This window comes from Passer domesticus, chromosome 10 (assembly GCF_036417665.1).
Source record: "Passer domesticus isolate bPasDom1 chromosome 10, bPasDom1.hap1, whole genome shotgun sequence".
Lineage (NCBI taxonomy): Eukaryota > Metazoa > Chordata > Aves > Passeriformes > Passeridae > Passer > Passer domesticus.
In genome coordinates, this window is record NC_087483.1 from 7,333,085 (window position 1) to 7,353,040 (window position 19,956).

Consider the following 19,956-nt stretch of genomic DNA (forward strand, 5'->3'; position numbering starts at 1 on the left):
CTCCCCACAAATCCTGTGGAAGCAAGAAAGGGAGAGTATTTCACAACTTCCTCTGACTGGCATAGCTAAGAAGGTGCTAAAATTCAGGATACTGCAGCTTCTTGGTCCTGTTCCTGAGGAGTTTCTTCAGTTAAAGGTTAAAGATGACTTTAATATTTTAATCCTCAGAATACAGGATGTCCATTCCTAGACTTTAGCCACAAACTGAGCTGTTTGTGTCTGCTGAGTCTCATTTCTGTTCAAAGGAAGCAAAGTTTACATGGATGCTCTTGTTCTCCTGGTGGAAGCAAGAATTCATTGCTGTGTCTCCAGGCAGCTTTTTTACACCATGTGTGGCTTTCATCACTTCCAGCCCTGAAGTTGGGAGTGAAAACATTCTTTCAGGTGAAATCAAGTGTTCATGAAGAATTTAGCCTGTACAGGTTCTGCTCTGTAGGACTGAACTTCCATTGCTCCCGGGGCTGTGGATGCTTAGAGAGTGAGGGTGACTTTAGTTGGTTGTTTTCATGAACTTGTCCTTTTTCTGTTTGTAATAAACACCCTGCTCAGGTGTATGAACAAACCAAGTGTCAGCTGGCAAAAACAAAAACTAATGCTAAACACGGGGTGAGAATAAAGGGATTGGGACTGGATTAACCAGGATTTTGCTGGAGAACTGGGTTAGAAATTCATTGTATCATGTGCCAAGATTCCAGCCTGGTTGAATTTGCTGAAATGTTAAATTTTAAAAATTGCAAAACTAAAACCATGGTAGACTCTGCTGCACTGATGGTGTAGCTGATGAGTATTTCAGATTTTTATATAGGCTGTTGTTGATGTTGGTTTAAGCTTAGATTTGGAAAAATCAAGACACTGCCCATTTTTAAATGCAGTATTCTCTAAATACCTGTATGTTAACAATGGTTAGTAACTTTTTACTTAAGACCACTTCATCCCTAAGTCATCTAGAGCAGCATGAACACTTTGAAACCTGTCAGCTACTGGTGAATTTGAAATCAAAAACCTGAGGCTCAGATCTGTGAAAATATTTTTTTTACTCTCCATCTCTCAGTGACTTAAAGCCCCATCTTTATAGTTTTGTGCACTTTTTAACATCATGGTCATGCAGTGAAGGGTCAACTCAGAGACCTTGGAGTGATCTCCCTCCACTGTGGCTTTGTCACATCAGGGCTGACGTGAACATTGCACAGACCCTGGTCTTGTGTTCTCTGAATGCTTGAAGGAAATGGCTATAGGTTTGCATCCATGGAACTGAAAACTTGTTCATGAGTATCTGAGGAAAAAAGTTCATTTGTAAAAGGTTGGTTCTCATCATTTCCAGTCTGAGCAGTGGTTGGTAGTGGTGGTTACAAGAAGAGAAAAGTAATTTTAAAGTAATGCAAAAAAGGAATTCCTCAATAAGTTTTTGTATTCCAGTTTCTCTTGGAAATGGTTTCCTGGAAAGCCTGGTGATGTGTAGATGGACCATTGCTTGGGAAGCTGAGACTGAGAATGCCTGGGGGAAGTGCAGTATGAGTCCAATGGAGTGGTCTTTGAGTGCTTTAGTGAACACATTTTAAAGATAAAAACAGCACCAGAACTGTGCTGAATTCTCGATGAAACGCCCCTGTAGCACAAAGGGCTTAAATGTCACTGTGAGGCATAAAAGTCTTGCTTTGAGGAGAAAAGACTATTTTTATACAGCTTGTGTGCTAGAAAAAACGTGGTCACATAACTGTCAATTCTGATGCTTCTTTAAGATCAGGAATATAATCTTCCACTTATATTTAGCAGAACTATGGCTCTGTGTGAACGCTTGAACATTTGTTCTTTTTGTAAAGGCTATGGGCAGCTCTGTGGGATTCAGAGCAGTGCTGGTTCTTTTTTGACACTGAGGGGCTGCAAAGGTGGGGACTTAAGTACTCTTCATGTTAGGACAACACAGAAAAGCCCATAAAACCCCACTAATTATTCTATTTATCAAGAGCATTGTTGCCAGCAGACAGGCAGGAATCTAGTTTGGGCGGGTGATGTGTGCTGTGAGGAACATGCAGCTTTCCAGAGTCCTTTCCTGGCTCTCCTGTCATCAGAAAGGCATTTGCTCGTAGTAAATGCATTTAATGAAACTAATTTTAGAACTACAGGTCAGCACTTAAATTTGTTTTCTCCTTGTTAGTCTCACAGCTAGATCAGCCCCTAAATTTTGTAACAAACAGGACTTCCAGGTCTCATTTCTTCTCCCTGTGTCAGAGCTGTCTTTCACACAACGAAAGAACACAGTTGTCGCCAGTTTTGTACCCTTTATAAGTCAGATTCCATTTTTTAACACTTGAATCATATTTCCAGCGCTAGGGTGGTGCTTTTCCCCCCTTCTTACTCAATTTTCCCTTTGTTCCCTCTCCTTTATTTCTTTTGTTAGCGACAGAAATAGCGATTGCACAAATCAGCAGCGTTGTCACGGGGAGACATCCCAGCATGAACATGATGAAAAATGGCCACTTTTCTTCTCTTTTTTTATTTCTCTTTCTGCACTGACACACCACAGGGGGACGAGCAGGGAAATCACTGATTTCCTATGATTTCCTGTGGCTGGACAAGGAGCGGTGGGGTGGTTGGTTATCCCTTGGCATCCGAGCCGGGCTGGTTTCTGGGAGCAGCAGATCTGTGGAGCAGCGTGGCTCCCGCAGGCAGCGGTGCCGGTGCCATCTGTTATGAATAAAAAGTTACCTATTTTTTTTAGGTTGCAGAATTAAAAACAAGTCAGACCAGTTGCTGTTAAGTTAGTTTCATTGTTAAGAGATCTTCTTCAATTACCTGTTAATGGTTAGTGATTAACCATTGTCCCCCTGATGCTTGCCAGGGACCCTGAGGGTACCAGGAGAATGGGAGTGGCATCAGATGAGAAATGCATTGCACCAAATTTTGCAGTTTTCCAGGAAAATCCCTAAAAATAACAAGCCAACATAGAAGTAAGTGACCTAAGTGATGTCTAAGGATGGGAGCGTAGTCCAGTGCCTGCTTGGATCCTTTTTGCTTCTCACCCTAACCTGAAAAGATGTTGATTAAAGAGACGCCCCGAGGTGTTGGACCGAAAAGGCGGAATCTCCTAATCTCCCGTGATGACGGAATCCCCAGCTCTGCCTGCAGACCAGGGGACAAAGCTGCATCACCCTCCTCCTCTGTGCCACTCCTGGGAGCAGCGGCGGAGTGGGCGTGACTGTCGATTTCTCCCCACCTGAGCTGATTCTTTTTAATAAAGGCATCAAAAAGGAGAAAGATCTCCTGCCCATTTATTTCACCATCTGTCGCTTGGATCCATGTGGCTGAGGCCGGAGCTGTCGCTGCTGCGGGGGGCACACGCGCTGGGTGGCAGCTGCCGTGCCTGCTCCGGGCATTAATTCCCTAAGGAGATCGGATCAAGCCATGCCTGCAGAATGGGAGTAGAGCAGGAGCTGCGGGTTGAGCGCTGAAGAAATGTGTGAATTCCGTCTGTAAACACCAAAGTGAATATTCAGGGCACCCTCTGCACAGAGGTTTTTGAGGGGTTGGTGACAATCTGCCTGTTTAGAGTTCTTCCTTCTGCAGGGGATTTGGTGGAAGGACATGACAAAAGCTCAGTCCTGGATATCATCAGGGAAAACAAACCCTTCATCTTGTCTTGGTGGTGGTGAGGATTGGTTGTTATTGCAAGTGGTGCAATGTCACAGCAAGATTTAAAAGCTCGAAGAGATCCAGGGAGAATGATCAATACTCCCAGCAGTGCAGTCCTGTGCAATTTACAGGGCTAATAAAAAACACAATGCACAAAGAGGGAAATGGGATAAACACTTAAATTTCCTCATAAAAGAGATGGCTGGAATGAAAGCTGAACAATGTTTTGCTGTAAGGAGGTGGGAGTGTATGACTTTACTGTGACTGTGACAAAGCTTTCCTTTTCCAGAGCATATTTAAGCCGCGGGAATCTGCATGAAAGTCAGGAATGTATTCTAGGAGTAGCACACTAAACCTGTCACCTACTTTGCTAACTATGTGCCATTTTGGGAACAAAAGATAAACCATGTGAAACATCTAATATAGAGCAAACTCCATGTTTAACCCTGATCAACTAATTGGTTTATTTTATGTGGGTGATGGTATTGGCCAGATAAATCAGATATTGCTGACCCTGGTGTCACTGTTGTATTTGCACTGTCCATCGTAGCTAGAATCCTTATATAGTCAAATATTTAGACAGGCAAGCTGTGGTCTCAGCTGAATGTCGCCAGAACATCAACATGTAAAAGGATATTTTGTAAATAAGAGATGAAAAATCCTTACTTGTGAAGAGTAAATGTTGCAATGTGGCTGCAACGATGTTCTGTTACCTTTAAATGGATAATTTATCTCCGAAGGTGATACCTGGTGGAAACAAATTAAGGGCAATTTTGTATCAATCTCTGGAAATGAATCATCCTGGTTGTGCTCTTGTGTGGGAGAATCAGTCAGAGCTCAGATCATCGAAAGTGGCTCAGCAGAGGCCACCAGAGAGGCGGACTTAAAGCATCAGCGTGTGTGCATGCTGTGTCCTTCGCAGTGGGGCAGCTGGGATCTCCTTTTGGCACCTCCCAAGCCAGCCTCGGGCTGGGCTCTGCAGAGCCCGTGTTTGTTTTGCTGCCTGAGATAAGCTCAGCAGGGTCCCGTGTCTGAGATCCCGTCAGTCAGCGCTCACCGGGAGCCGCCGGGCTGGGATATTCGGTGCCTGCTGTTGGGAAGTGGGACAGGGCTGAGCGAGCTGCTGGGCTGGCTGCCAGGGCGCTGCAGAGGAGCTGCATGGCCAGCAGGAGGGCTTGTACCCATCCCCACGGCGTTCCTTAGTGATGGAGCTCCCTGGGTGCTCCCCAGTGAAACCCCTGCACAGCTCTGCTCCTGCTGGAAATGTCAGAGAGCAGGAGCATCCTTCCCTGCCGCCCCTCAAGGCAGTGTTTGGAGGAGAATTATTCCGACATTGGGGTGGCAGAACTGGCCAGTGTGTGCAATAAATGGGCAGGAGATCTTTCTCCTTTTTGATGCCTTTATTAAAAAGAATCAGCTCAGGTGGGGAGAAATTGACAGTCACGCCCACGCCGCCGTTGCTGCCAGGAGTGGCACGGAGGAGGAGGATGATGCAGCTTTGTCCCCTGGTCTGCAGGCAGAGCTGGGGATTCCGTCATCACGGGAGATTAGGAGATTCCGCCTTTTCGGTCCAACACCTCGGGTCCTCTTTCTAGTTAGCATCTTTTCAGGTTAGGGTGAGAAGCAAAAAGGATCCAAGCAGTCACTGGACTACGTTCCCATCCTTAGACATCACTTAGGTCCCCTAGTTCTATGTTGGCTCCTTGTTTTTAGGGGTTTTCCTGGAAAATTGCAAAATTTGGTGCAATGCATGTCTCATCTGCATACCAGCTCTGATGCCACTCCCATTCTCCTGGTACCCTCAGGGTCCCTGGCAAGCATCAGGGGGACAATGGTTAATCACCAACCATTAACGGGTAATTGAAGAAGAACTCTTAACAATGAAACTAACTTAACAGCAACTGGTCTAACTTGTTTTTAACTCTGCAACCTTAAAAAAAATAGATAACTTTTTATTCATAACAGTGTGGAGTGGAGGCTGGGATGGGACTCCGTCCTGGCTGCTGCTTACCCAGTTTTCAGTATCAGTGCTCAGCTTTCACTCTGCCATAAATCAAATGCTGATGTGTGCCTAATGTGAAGTGACTTGTTCCTCCTGAATTGTACGTTGCCTAAATTATTCAAAAAGAAAACAATTGAATTTTTCTTGCATAGCTAAAGAGCTGTTTCAGGTGTATCTCTGTATGTAAAGTTTCCTTGGGATGATACTCTACACTTGCTTGTCTCTTAAACATTCTGTGGATCATTTTTTGTGCTGCTGTTCAGCTGAAAAATAACATAGTGGAAATTTTTAACAAATAATAACACTTAGCAATATTCTCACACATCACAGTTTCTAAATGCTAAGCGAGACCTTTGATATGGATTGCATTGTGACCTATTCTTGTGTATAACTTTTCCCTGTGCTGGGATATGAGCTGTAGCTTCTTGGCAGGTGTAGTGTGATGTGACAAGGTACTCTTTTAAGCATGTGAGCATTTCCAAGCAGTTTTTGCAGCAGAACAGCTACAAAGGCATTTCTATAAAAACCTGGGCTGTTTATCATGCTTATTCCTACTATACAGCTGGATTTGTGGCAGAGCTGCTCCCGTTTGAAGGGATTTAGCCTTGCTTTTCCCAGGCCTGCCCCATGGATTTGCATAAGCTGCAGTTACACACTCCAGTGGCTTTTCCAGGCTCTGTACTAGAGGCTTTCAGTGAAGCACTTTGCTGACTGCAGCTCTTGTCGAGCCATTCACTTAGCTGGGGAGTCTCCTCTGAATCCTCAAGGTGGTTTCCAGATAACCTCGGCATTGCCAGGATTTCAGAAGCCCTGTCACGTTAATAACACAGAACTCCACAGCTTTTCCCCTGCTGTATGAATGGAGCAGTGACTGGTTTTGTGACATTGCTGCCCACTGAAGTGACAGTTCCATTAATTGAGTAGTGCTGTGAAATCTGCAGCTCCACATGTTTTATTCAGAGGAAACCTTAAACCTGCTGGTAGCTAATGCAGGGTTTAAGCTGGGTGTATTCATCTGCTGGCCCAGTCCTCAGCACTTCTAGCTTCTATCTTCACTTCAATGTCTTTTTCAGAGAAAGAGTTCCCTTTTTTACTTCATTCTCTGCCAGAAACTGTATGAAGGAGTGGCTGGATAGCAGAAAATGGCATCTCCTGGATAGAGTGAGGCTTGATGACCTCGAGGGATTTTTTTAAAACTTTTTTTGGCACCTTTATCTCCGTGTATAAATAGCTCACAAGTCTCTTCCTCGGCATTGGCTAGATGTAGTGTTAAATGCTTTTGGGAGGTGAAATTAGGCTTTCTCAGCTCCTTGTGGATGCAGCAAATCGAAGCTGCACACTATATTTACACACTTAGGTTCCCCAGCAGCTTTTACTCCCTAAGTAGTGTGTGCTGATTTGGCATAGTGTATTTAAAATGCACTCCTAACAAAAGATTTATGCTGGACATAAAAGACAGAGAGGTGTTTCTTTAACATCAGTTTGCAGCTGCATGCTGTCAGCAGCTCCATCTTAATTTATTCATGCAATTTTTAGGTAATATTTTGATCAGCAGCAATTCTTACATCTCTTGAAGAGTCATTTGAGGTGGCCAGGTAGTGCTGCTTCCCTCCCTGGTGCTTGCTGAGAGCAGCTGAATAAGCTTGTCACTCACGCCCTTGAGCCTGCACTGATTTTTTTTGGAATTGGCTTGGCAAGGGTACATTTTTCTCAGCTCACTGCTCGTACCACAGGAGGATTTCTCAACTGTATGGAGTGCCCTGGCACCGGCTCCTCCTGGAGGAGTTCACTGAGGACAAACCCACAGGTTTATCTGCGTTTGCAAATGTCACCAGCAATTCTCAGTGACCTCAAGGAGACTTTTCTTTTCCTTTCAGGCAGCATCTCGGGTTTCAAGGAGCTCTGTTGCTTCCCTGCTTAATTGGTGCTGTTGAGCAATAGAGCTTTGAAGATTTTGAAATTTTTTCCACTAACATGGAAGTCTTTGAGATCTTCTCCCCAAATTTTAGTTGGTTTAAACTCTTGTGCTGGCTGGCTGGCAGGTGACATGGTTGTGAGCATCCCTACAGCTTGGGAGAGGTTGTTGTGAGTCTTTTCAGAAATGCTACTCTGCATGAAATTGTTTTCAGGGCTGAGATGATAATGGAAGTTATTCTTTGTATAACTTCCATATGTATGGTGGTTTGGGTTTTTTTAATATAACTTAAAACCCTGCTTTAGCTTTAGTAATAAACTGTGTTGTTATGATTAATGTTTGACATTAATATTCTGGAATAATTTACAATAAATCTTCTGTTCTCTGGCAGACATGCCTCTGAAACCTGTTGTTTTGTATGTCTGTAGCTCCAAGTATTTCTCCATCCATAACAGACAGCTTAAAAAAATAGGGGAGCAGTCAGAGCTTTTATTAAAGTCTGTATTGGAATGATTGATGTGTGCAAAGCCTATTGCCAAAGGAACCCAGAACATGTAAAAATGCCTCGTGTGGTTTGGGGTTTTTTTTGTGTCTGATATTGGCACTGTGTTGGATTTTACAGATGAATGTAAAATCCTCATATTTTTAATGATCAAAGGCATGGCTTCAATTCAGATTCCTTCTTTCCTCCCTTTGTCAGTCAGTAGGATGTGCATATAATGAAATGCCTGTTGAGGTCACTGTGGGTAATCCTAGAGGGAGAAACCTGGGAAAGGAAAGCAGCAGCAAAAAAATACCAGAGGGATGAGAAGAGGACCAAACACACCCTCCAGGAGCAGCCAGAAGAACTAATGATGGGTTTCAGCTGTGGTTCCTGTGTCAGTGACCAAGCTCAGCTGTTCTCTGTTGGCCCTCCTGATATTGCCCTGAGGTACAAAAAGAAGAAATTCAATCTGTTCCTCTTCTACCAGTCTCCCCTCTCTATTATAATTTATAGTTAAATGGTCTCTACTTACAATTCCCACTCTTAACTAAGAAAAGGCAATAAATGATTAATGAGTCCCAAAATACTGAGCCTGGGAGGTAGGAGACAAAACAAGGCAGGAGGTTCTGCCCCTAAAAACAGCATTTAGTTGAATCCTCAGCTTCTGCTTTGGGCTCTGAGGTGCTCCTACTTAAAAACCATCTGTCAGCACAGCACATTGCTGCCTGTTCTTCCACTTAGCCACCAGGTTGTGGGAGCCTGCAGGAACAATACTGAATCTTTTCAAACCTCTTCATGTTTGTCTTTTTCCTGCTGTTGACGTGATGCTGAATGTGGAAGCTGTTACTTTTGGACAGGATGGTTGGTATTTAAATGAAAAAACCCTGGAGGTTTGGTTTGAGTACTTCAAAAGTATTGGAGATGGAGCAGAGAGTGAGGATGCAGAATAGGAAATACTTACAAAATAAAGCTAGCTAGGATTTGTGGGTTATTTTGAGAATCTGGAGGGTCTGGACTTAGCACAAATCCAAAACATCCCCTCTCCTCTGCCAGCTTTGTTGGTTTGCTTCTTCACATAAGTGGTTGGGATGTATCTGTAATGGTAATAATTTAAGGCTGAATTACCAGGTCCTCAGTAGGAATAAAAGGAGTGTCCCTTATCCTCTAATGGTAATTTTCATCCACATCCTCAATGGCTGAATAACCATGTCATTAAACATTTGTATTGAAAATCCAGGGGTCCAGCTTTGTGTGGTGGAAGTAGTGTCTCCTCAGGGACACAAAAAAGTGTGCTTTGCTTGATTTGCTTGATTGCTGCTCCCTCTTGTGGGGTTCAGGCCAGTTCAAGCGAGCTTGGAGTTCATTCTTGGTCTGTTTACATGCAGTAATTAATCAGTGGTTCTCCTCTGATACACTGCGTGGAGTTATGACCTTAAGACTTGCTCCTCTGTGTACCTCTACAAATCAGAACATTCTTTTATGTCAAGGGGACTAAAAATCTGTAAAAATATTTAATTCACTTCTTAACTGTAATTTTTTTTTTCAAGAACTCGCCCAGTTGTGCTGTTAACCCGTGGCAGGGTTTACATTTCTGTCAGAGCAGAGATGAGGCAGTGGCACAGCTGCAGCAGCCTTGGCAGGTCCTGCTGTGCTGGCAGCACTGAAACCTCTGACACCTCCTGTGCCGCAGTCAGCGCTTCTGACTCGCACTCCTCGGGCTGCTGCCCTTCTTAAGTGAGCTGCTCCTGAAAATTAAACCCCCAAAATAGCCCTACCTCCCATGTGCTCTCCTGTATCCCAGATAAATGCAAATGTTGTAGCTGGGGGAAAGATTTTTTTTCCCCTTGTAATTTCTCAATTGTTTTGCTGGCCTAAAATCTCTACAACTACTGTGATAAGTGCCTAAAGATGTACAAATACTGCTTATATTTGTTTTCCTCCAGAGAGGCAGATGAGCTCTGGACATATAATCTCTGTTCTCTAGACAAGAAACTGAAGTGCTGTGGATTTCTTCATTGCTTCTAATTGATGGCAAAGACCTGTGCAACTTCGCTGATGAGTTTTTGGCATGAAACCCTTCCAGGAATTTCCCTCTGAAGCTTAAAAGACAAATTGTCCTGACCTCTTGCAAAATGGGAAGGGGCCGCGTGAGTGTGACACTGAAACAAGAGCAGTTCACATGATGTAATTTCTAATATTACACCATTTCACAATAATGATAGGATTTGTCTCAGCACTGCAGTTTCCATCACTTCACTCATGTTGAACTGTTTCTGTCCAGGAACTGCAATATGGGTATTAAATCTCAGCTTTAGAGAGTATTCAGTGGATTACCTGAAACTTTTGATCTTCATTTTACTTGGCTTTAAAAGAATAAATCAGTCTTAAATGTGCCTGCGTGCAAAGTCCCTGCTTCTGTGGAGACCAGTGCTGATGTTGGACACATAATGAATTCCCTGTAAATGTATTTATTCTTTCTGTGATGCAGGCAAAGGTGGGATTTTGGCTGAGATTAAACCAGGAAGCAGGTGTACTTGATTTGAGGAAAGGAAAAAAAAAAGCAGAACTTAGTGTTCTATTTATGCCTTTTCTTAAAGCTTTATATCATTTTGTGTCACAGACTGGGTAATCCCTAGAACAGCATCAGTAGCCTTTACTTCAAAACCTGTGATTTTCTTTTCTTTGGCTGGTAGTGTGAGCATTATTTTAAGCAGTTGCTGGGGTTTGTATCTACATTTTAATGTGCTCTAAGTGCAGAGCTGTGTTCAGGACTTGCCACCTTTTATTCAGATGAAATTTGCAGTTCAGTGGGGACCAGAGGGGGATCCCCACAGATTACATTGCTTGTAGCAGTCCCTCAATTTCACTTCTTATTTATACTTCAAATACTTTCGCCAGTCAGCAACAAAACCTCTGTTTATGTCCATGCATCAAAAAGATGTTGGCACCCACTCAGCCCCTGAGCCCTCCCCAGCCTGTGTTTATGCTGTAAAGCAACCAGATGAGGAATTGCAGGTTCCAAATGGGGTTACTGTGCTTTATTTTATGGTCAAGACAAATGTGTTTGCTCTTCAGTAACGTGTGCCAGTGGCTGAATTAATTTTGCACGTGTGCTCCCTTGTTAAGAGCCTTTCTGCTGCGTGCTGGTGCCTGAGGACGAGGCCCCAGTGGGAAACACTGGTTGGAGCTTTGCTTCCAAAGAGAAGTCAAACACCAGAGGTCTGAAATACAGCTCAGCTCATTTATTTGTGAGCTGTGAGTGACTTTAATTGCAGAGGCAGTTCTGCAGTCAAACAGAAATGTGGTGCTCAAGTGGCACTCTGCAATGCAACCATTCTACTTGGGTGTTCTGAGGTTCAGCTTTATTTACATTTTAAATGAGGACAACAGTTGCTGCAGAACACTGCTGGTGCCATAGAGAGAACTACAAGTGGTCACTGCAGAAGAAAAACTTCTCTCTTTTTATAAAGAAGTTGGGTAAAACAAGTAGAAGAAACCACTGGCTGCAGCTTCATGCAGATAACTGTTCCAGGAGACAACGCTGGCAAGATTTGTATGCTTTCCTTGTGAAATTCCAGCCCATATTTATTAATGCTGCCAGTGGGTTTTGATTTTTTTTCTCCTTCTAGGTATCATTTCTAATTGATTAATTTATTTGTGTGAGTGATCCAGCTGTTTCCAAAGTCAACTGGATGACTCCAAAACTGTTTCCATGAGTTAACAGTCTTGATGCAAATCCATGGCTGCAGTATTACCCAGGGTGTAGAAAACACATGGATTTGCTCTCAGAGGTAACAGCTGTAGAGGAGGATCCAAATTCCTCCCTGGTGGGACCAACCACTTACTGACCAGAGAGCTATTTAGGGAGAAAATGCCAATTGAAGAAGTGACGTAAATGTGGTCAGTTGATACTAACCGAGGAGCTGCCAGCCAACATCCTATCCTGGAGTTGCTCTTTCATCCCTGTTTTGCTTTTTTGGAGTGGAAACAGCACGAGTGATTGATTGCTAAATAGCAGTGGAAGTGGTGCACTCTATATATAGAGTGGTGCTGGAGAACGGAGCTACAATGCTTGTGAAAAAAAAACAAACCCAAAACAAAACCCCACCAACAAAAACATTTATTGAGATAATAAATGCCTCTAAACCACTGCCAAGATGGAAATGATAACAAGATACCTCGGTTTTTAGAGGTGTTTTAAGATCAGTTCCTTGTGGCAGGATTTGCTTTGGTAATCCTGGTGGAGCTCAGTTATTGTTTAGACTAAATATTGTTTATTTTTATATTTTTAGCAGCAGCTCCTTGGGACTCCAGGGCAATATAATTTACGAGGTAGGATGCAAGTCCCTGATTGTGTCTTGCATTGTAGAGCTGCACAGGCTGTTCAGTGCAGAATAAACATTCTCCTCCTTTGTGGGGGGGAAAAGGTCTGTGTCAACAAGACTTTGCAGCCTCTGCTCGCATGCCTAAGTTCTATCTCCGAGATGGGTTTCCTGGCAAACACATCAGCAAATGTTTCTCCAAAGTGCACAGTGCTCATGTACAAATTCCTTCATTAGTCGTGGTTCTCGTTCCCTCCTCCCCTTCCCAGTCTTTGGCTCAAAATGTTAAGCAAGAGGAGCAGGAATGGCGAGCCCTTAAACACAGATAACTCACAGCAGCACCCTCGGCATGTCAGAGCAGAGTGTCTGCCTGCTCCCACTCCTGGTGCTTGGGAATGAAGGAAAGCAGAAAACCAGAGCTCTGGTGTTCAGAGAAACCCTAAAAACAAAATTGCAAGTCACTCTTGGAGTGCCCTTGCAAGAAAAACTTTCCATGTAAAAAGCCCTCATTCAATCTGCCACCAACCTTCAGTCTTGTGGGATTGCAGGGTGTGGATGAGCCTGACCCAGGGAAATAGGTTCAGGCTGCAGTCAGGGTGGTCATGGGAACACCACAATAGTTCTTCTGGCCAGGTTCCCACTGGAGGTGTCCTTTATCATCCTCCTTCTGTGGGAAAACTGGACATTCCTCAGGGAGAACTGTCAATTTTTTGCTAAGGAGATTATTTGGTGTTTGCAGAGGATGTGACCCCTGTTCATTTAAGGTGCCATCCGAGTTCATTCTCTCTAGTGAATACAGTCAAATGTTTGAGTTGAAGCCCTGATGAGGTTTAGCTGTAATCTGGCTTTTTGGACTTGATTTTTACTGTTAATTTTTTTTTTTGGCATGCTGAGTGGGAGAGCCTGGTAACATAACCATGGCACTCCCAGAGCTTACAAATGCTGGTGGTGCTTTCCCACCTAATATCTCTGATGGAGGCAGGATGCAGTGCAGAACCTCTGCCCTTTTAGGAATTACTGCTGGGTTTCCAGTTCACAACATTTACACTCGTGATGGGAATGGTTAATTCCAACTCTTTCATCTCATTGGGTTGGAAGTAGAGCCTGGGAGATGGCAAAGCCTCGTGCTATGGATGCACCAGCAGAGAAGCACTTTTCTAAGAGTTAAAGGCTCTTGCTGGATCATTTTTGTATTTTTCCACACAATTTTTTTACACTCAGGTTCTGTGAGATGATCTGAACCAGAACTCTATTTTTTCCCTTTGGTTTGATCTTTTTTTCCTTCATTATTAAGCAGAGGAATGGAAAAGCTTAAGACTAGGCCAGGAATTTTTGTTATGGGAACCAATCTTGAATCTGTCACTTCTAAAACAGGAAGATCATGTAACTTTTCATCCACCCATATTTCCAATTTCTGAAGCTTTCACCCACCCATATTTCAAATTTCTGAAGCTGAAGTAGTCTGGCTTTAATATATTCAGTGTTGGGTTTTGGATTATTTAAACTAATTTTACTACTTCTACATTTTTTACTACTACTTTTGTTAAGGTTGGGATTGAAGCTTTTGAGATGATATTCTGTGTTTAGGTTTAAATGTTAATTTTTTTTCTTATGTTATAGTTTTATAGGTAGTGAGTTTTGTAGTATTTTACTAACAAGGTACAGAATGGTTAATTATCTTTTGTTGTAAGGTTTTTTAAGGTTAAACTAACTAATTAAGAAATGAAACCTAAATTATTTTTACTTTTAATGTAATAACTAATTACTCGAAGTCTGCAATGCAGACTTTTTTGTCTAATTACGAAATACTACTTAAACTCATGAGGAAGAAGGTAAAGAAGAAGAATTAGTTTTTGTTTTAAAACTTGTTTTGTTTGATGTATTTTATTATAATCTAAAACTTTATATTATATTATACATGTAGACATATGTGATATTATACATATAGACATATATGATATACCTATAGACATATATGTCTATATAGACACTATATATATGTTGTACATACAGACATTTATATCTATTATACATATAGACATATATTATACATACACTGTAATATATAGCTTTATTTAAACTATATACTTGTAATTTTAGTGTTATTAATTAATTTTGGAAGTTTTTTTTTTTACGGTCTTAGGTTAAATATAGTATTTTTTTGTGTGTGTATTTGGGTTTTAAGTTTAAAATTCTCAGCATCTGGGGTTCCAGCAATTCAATATCCAACTGTTGAAGGCATCACTGTTTTGAAGCTGAATGACAAATGTGCCATAGGCTCCCCACCTTCCCTGCTGAAGCATGACTCAGTCTGACTTGTGCCTGATCCAGCAGTTTCCTTCCTCCTCCTCCTCCTCCTCCCTCCAGGCCGCCGTGCAGCCTGGCCAGAAGATAATCTGTTGATCCTGGCAGGGGATTTTGGTGCTGAAAACCGGACATTGTTTTGCTAAGGAGCACTTGGCTGCGTGTGCTGGAGTCCAGTGCCTTGGTGATGGCTACAAGGAGGTTTTGTTCCCGTGGCCAGCTGGGCTCCAGGCGTGCCAGGATGGCCCAGCAGGCAGGGATGATGAAGTGATGAGGCACAGATGTCACTTTTTCCTGTCTCTCTGACCTCGGGTGGGTGTCACTCCAGAGGTTTTTTTCGGCATTCGAAGAACAGCACTGTGAACCTTATTTTAAAAACCCAAAAAAATTGGAGTAATCAAATATTTCTTCTAATATAAAGTATTTTTTAGCTATTTTTCCACAAAACAAGACTTTCTTTCTCTGTTCCCACTGTTTGGAAAGCCAGGACTGAATAAGACACTGTCAGACATTACGGAAATTCCAAGAATCATAGAATCATTTAGGTTGGGAAAGATCAATTCCAACCAATAATCCAACGCTGGCAAATCCACCAAAAGTGATGCCACTTGAAGAGAACGCAGGAAATGCACAACAGAATTTCATTTTTATAGCTATAAGTGGTATCATCTGAGTTATATATGTTGGTGATGGATAATGTTGGGAAGTAGCTGAAGAATTATGTTGGCTGTATTGCTGAAGAGTTAATACTGAGGTGGGCTAAGCTGGAGCCAGAGTGCTCTAATGTGCAGGTTTTTTTCAGTTTTTAAACCTGTCTCTAAAGGTTTTGGCTATTTTATTACTACTTGCATACCTCTTAACCTGTCCATAACATGCCTTAAAGGTAAAATAAAAATCAATTGAGTATGAGCTGTGCTGGGGGCCAGGCTTCCTTGGAATTTGAGTTATCAGTGATATTAACATGCCTGGAGGGTGACTGGGTGATCTTTCCCTCTTGCTCCTCGGTTGTTGGTTGTTATGGGTAAAGTGCAGTTCTGGATAGCTGACTTTTAGGATTTGGGCCAGCATTTGATGAGGATTGCCTTGTTCTGAGTGCAGGCATGCATTTTGTGCGTGTGTGTGTTTGCAAAGGAGAGGCGTGTTCCCCACGGGGAGATAAGGAGTCTGTGTCATTGGAATCAGAGCTGCTGTCCTAAGTGCAGTAAACTTCCTTTTTACTTCCTGCTCAGACATACCCAACTCACAGTTATCCCACCAGGTTTCTGACTCTTTTTCCCCCTTTTTATATCTCCCATTACCTGTTTTTCTTAGGCTCAGTTTAGCATTGTAGTGCGTGCAGTGCATAAGTGGGGACATCCTTCCTGTTTAGGTATGTCCTGGAATTAATGTCACTCTTCCACAGCATCCTATTCCAGATGGGAAGTGCATGGACACAAGAACTGTGTGCTGAATAAATAAATAAATATCAATTTTAGAAGATGCTGCTGTTTTTCTGAATAGGAGAAAGCTGTGATGAGATAGGCACTGGGGTTTTGAGGGGATTTGTCAGGACCTGATTGGAATTCTGAGCCTGTTTTTACATAAAATCAATTATAAAATGCTGAAGTGTGTGTTCGGAGCGCTGTCAGCTCTGTATTGCTGAAAAAATGGAAGTTTGCTAGCATTAAAAAGACCTCTTGATCTTCAGTTCCTACCCAGCAGGTCTGTAGTACAGCTGTTTGTTTGAATTTATCCCAGGGTATGCGTGAAGTGCTTCCTCAAGTAAACCAAGTAAAACCAAACATTTTGGCTTGGAAAGTAAATAGGAAAAGATGGTGGTGGGGGGTAATTTATGTCTGGTGTAGGAAATACTTATATTTTCCAAGTGACAGTGCAAAACCTGTAGAGATTTGCCAGTGAATGTAAGGGGAGGTTAATTCTTGTTAACCAAGAACCAGAACAAATTGTCTGTCTCATGCTAAGATGAAGATATTTGTCACACTGAGTTGTTCTGATGCTTTAGATTTACACAGTTAACATCATTCCCTTTCTCTGTTAAAATGTCTAATTTAAGGCAATATATATTTTTGCTGAAGAGTTTGCTCCAGTGCCTGGTCCTGGCTGCCTTGGGGTGAACTGCCATAGTCCAGAAGTGCCTTCTTCACAGCTGAGCACCAGACATTGCTGGAAGCCCCAAATCATGCTGTTACTGCACCAAAACTGGATGCTGAGCACCCTCTGGGAATTAGGGCATGACTCCTCTTGGACATGGGGCTGTTCACAAAAGACAGACTTGCTGGAGGATGCAGTGAGTGTCTGTCAAATGAAGATTTAACTTACAGATGCTTGACAAGAACATATAGTATTTATTAGTTTCTTTATGCACATACTGGAGTGGATTTGAGACAGTTTAGATTTATTTTGTTAAAGCAAAGTTGGGTCGTTTACCTGGTGAGGAAGTTAAAAATAACTTGTAGGCTCAACTGGTGGCTTTGGAGTTTAATGAAAGATGTGACTTTGGAGATCTTATTGCAGCCTTTCAGTACTTAAAGAATTGTTATAGGAATGACAGAGACTTTTGACAAAGTGTATGGGAGTGACAGGACACAGGGGAATCTCTTCCCACTGCCAGGGGGCAGGGTTAGATGGGATATTGGGAAGGAATTGTTCCCTGTGAGGGAGGTGAGGCCCCGTGGAAGCTGTGGCTGCCCCTGGATCCATGGAAGTGCCCAAGGCCAGGCTGGACATTGGGGCTTGGAGCAACCTGGGACAGTGGAAGGTGTCCCTGCCATGGTAGGGAGTGGAGCTGGATGGGCTTGAAGGTCCCTTCTTTACCAAACCCAAACCATTCTGTAATTCTATGATTCACATAAAACCAGTCTGTTTTACAATTGTAAAGCTTCACCTGACCTAAGCAGGGTTTCTCCCAGGGGCAGGGTGCAAGTTAGACATCCCTAATCCCTCTTATTTAAAGGAAGCATGACTGGCCTTCCCAGGGACAGTGGGACATGGCTTGGGTCCAGGGACTGCCAAGTTATTGCCCCCAGATGTAAAACAGTGCCAGCTCTTCCAAATTAGCTAAAATACTGTCAGCAGCATGGCAGCATGTGCTCTGCCAGCCTGAGCAGCCAGATTCCTTGTCCTGGGCAGAGAGCTCATGGAAAAACTGAGCTCAGTCTCTGGGTGGAGGCTTCGCTGGGCTCCTGACCGGGAAGGAGGGCGCAGGCTGAGTTGCTAAGGAGCAACCTGTTTGGCTGGCCCTGGAAAATCCCGTGCCAGGAAGAGATGACTCCCCGAGTGCTCTGCTGAGGAATGGCAGTGGGTAAAATGAGCTCTTGAAGCTTCGCAGCTCTCCCGGCCCCGGGCGTTTCTCCCTGGCCTTTGTGAGGGGATGGGTGTGCGAGCTTCAGGTGAAGTCAGGGGGAATCGAGAGATGCTTTGGGTGAAATCCGCTGGAATCAACAGGTGACATTGACCTCCGTGGAGCCGGGATGTCTGCTCTGACCGGGTCTCCAATTGTTCTTGGGCTATCGTCCCGTTTAGTGCCACTTAAAACCACTTGTGCCCTCTAATCCTTCTGTGCTTTCGGCTCATCCACCTCATCACCTTTTGAAATGCAGGATGTCCTTCTTTTTCGGCCAGCCACTATTCCCGATTCCTCTTCTGCAGTACTGTCAGACTTCCATTACAATTACTTCAATCACAACCCAAACTTCAAACGTTTTGGGTTTTTTTTTTCCATTATTTCATAGCATGTAACGGCATTTCTGAATGAATAAAACCAACACCAGCCCATCCAGCGTGGATGGCTCGTTTTAAACTCGGCTCCACACAACGCAACCCGCAGCTCCGATATAATTGCAGCAATTAGCAGTGATGGGGCGGTTTATTTCTGCCGTGCAAAGGCCGCCTGGCGTGAATAGGAATTTATATTTACAATTATCTGCCCCTGTGGATGCGCAGCCCGGAGGGAGGGCGGGCGCGCATCCTTGTTGGGATGTTGTGTTTGTCTTCCTCGGGGACACAGAGGAGGCGAGGAGGATGCTGGATGCCGTGCGGGTTGCGGAGGTGTGTCTGTGTGTCCGTGTGTGTGTCCGTGTGTGTGTCTGTGTGTCCGTGTGTGCGCTGCCTCGGTGCTGCCCCGGCCGCCGAGCGCGGCGCCGCTCCCCGCCCGCTCCCGCTCCCCGCTCCGCCCCCGGGCCGTGCCGTGCCGAGCCGTGCCGGGCGCGTCCGGGCGGGCCCCGCCGGCGACAGACGGCGGCAGCGGGAGCCATGGACGCGGCTGCCGACTGCCTCAGCCCGGCTGCCCAGCAGCAGGTAAGGCCGGGGGGCTGCGGGGGGTGGCCGGGGGCTTGTCCCGGGCTGGCTGTGCCGGGACAAGCTGAGCAGAACGTGAGCTGCGAGCCGCTCCGGGAGCCGCCGTGCCAGCGGGACCTGTGAAGTGGTGGCCGAGTGAAGTGTCGCAGCAGCCCCGTGGGACCATCAGGTCGGGCATCCCTCGTGTCACTCGGGCTCACCGCTGTCACTGCGAGGGGGACAGGAGCTGTCAGACCAGCCCAGGATGGGCTGTCGGGGCATTAGAAGGGAATCCCTATGTTTACGTGTAGGCTAATGTTCATCAGCCTGCTGCCTCCGAACAGTAATTTGCATTTAAGAGAAAGGTGAGGAGTAAAGCAGGATGTGGGACTGACCGAGCCCTATGTGATTCACGGGTTCATTGCCGTATGAGTAAGTGGTGCAAAGTGTTGTATGTATTTATAACTCATATGCAAAAAAATGTCAGATAAATGTGCTGGTTTGACCTCTTAAACACAGAAGTCGTTATAGTCCCTCTTGTTTCGATGCTAAATAGTCACCACTCACCTGGTGAGCTCCTGGAACTCCTGGGTTAAGTCACATGTTGCTCAAATAGAGACGGGAAAAACATTGCCATGGGTTAGCACTGGTTCTACCCGGTAGCTATGTTGGTCAGCTGTGTTACAGGAATATTGCAAATCAGGTGTTGCATGTCCAAACAGACTTTAAATTATGTAGGAGTGAGAGAAACCTTATCAGATTTTTGACTGATGGAGTGTGACTTGGATAAACAGAATGAACAGTCCTATAATATTTGAGGAAGTACAGAATGCTGGAATGGGACAGCATCCATCATGAAAAATCATGTTGGCCCCAAAAATGACTGGCTGGCTGTGTCTTAAGCATGTTGGCAAGAGGTTTAAATCAGCCTGAGAATAGTTATTGCAGCAATGCACAGCAGTGGTTGCTTGCAGGGAGCAGGTGTAATTTAGTCAGGCAGACTTGTGTTTTAAGGTTTCTCTGG

At 44.1% G+C, this 19,956-nt stretch overlaps 1 protein-coding gene across 27 annotated transcripts in view; it reads left to right on the forward strand.

Moving 5' to 3' along the window:
• LRRFIP1 (LRR binding FLII interacting protein 1) overlaps window positions 1-19,956 on the forward strand; it is a 102,840-nt gene that overhangs the window by 19,512 nt on the left and 63,372 nt on the right. For 2 of the 27 annotated variants that reach the window (XM_064433549.1, XM_064433554.1), the window contains exon 1: window positions 18,839-18,953. The exons of 22 other annotated variants lie outside the window; for them this stretch is intronic. In XM_064433549.1, coding sequence (XP_064289619.1) covers window positions 18,909-18,953 — 45 coding nt within the window. In that variant the 5' untranslated portion in view covers window positions 18,839-18,908. Of the gene's footprint in view, window positions 1-18,838; window positions 18,954-19,956 lie in introns of those variants that run through there. 3 more of the 27 variants (XM_064433566.1, XM_064433564.1, XM_064433573.1) reach the window with 3 other exon arrangements.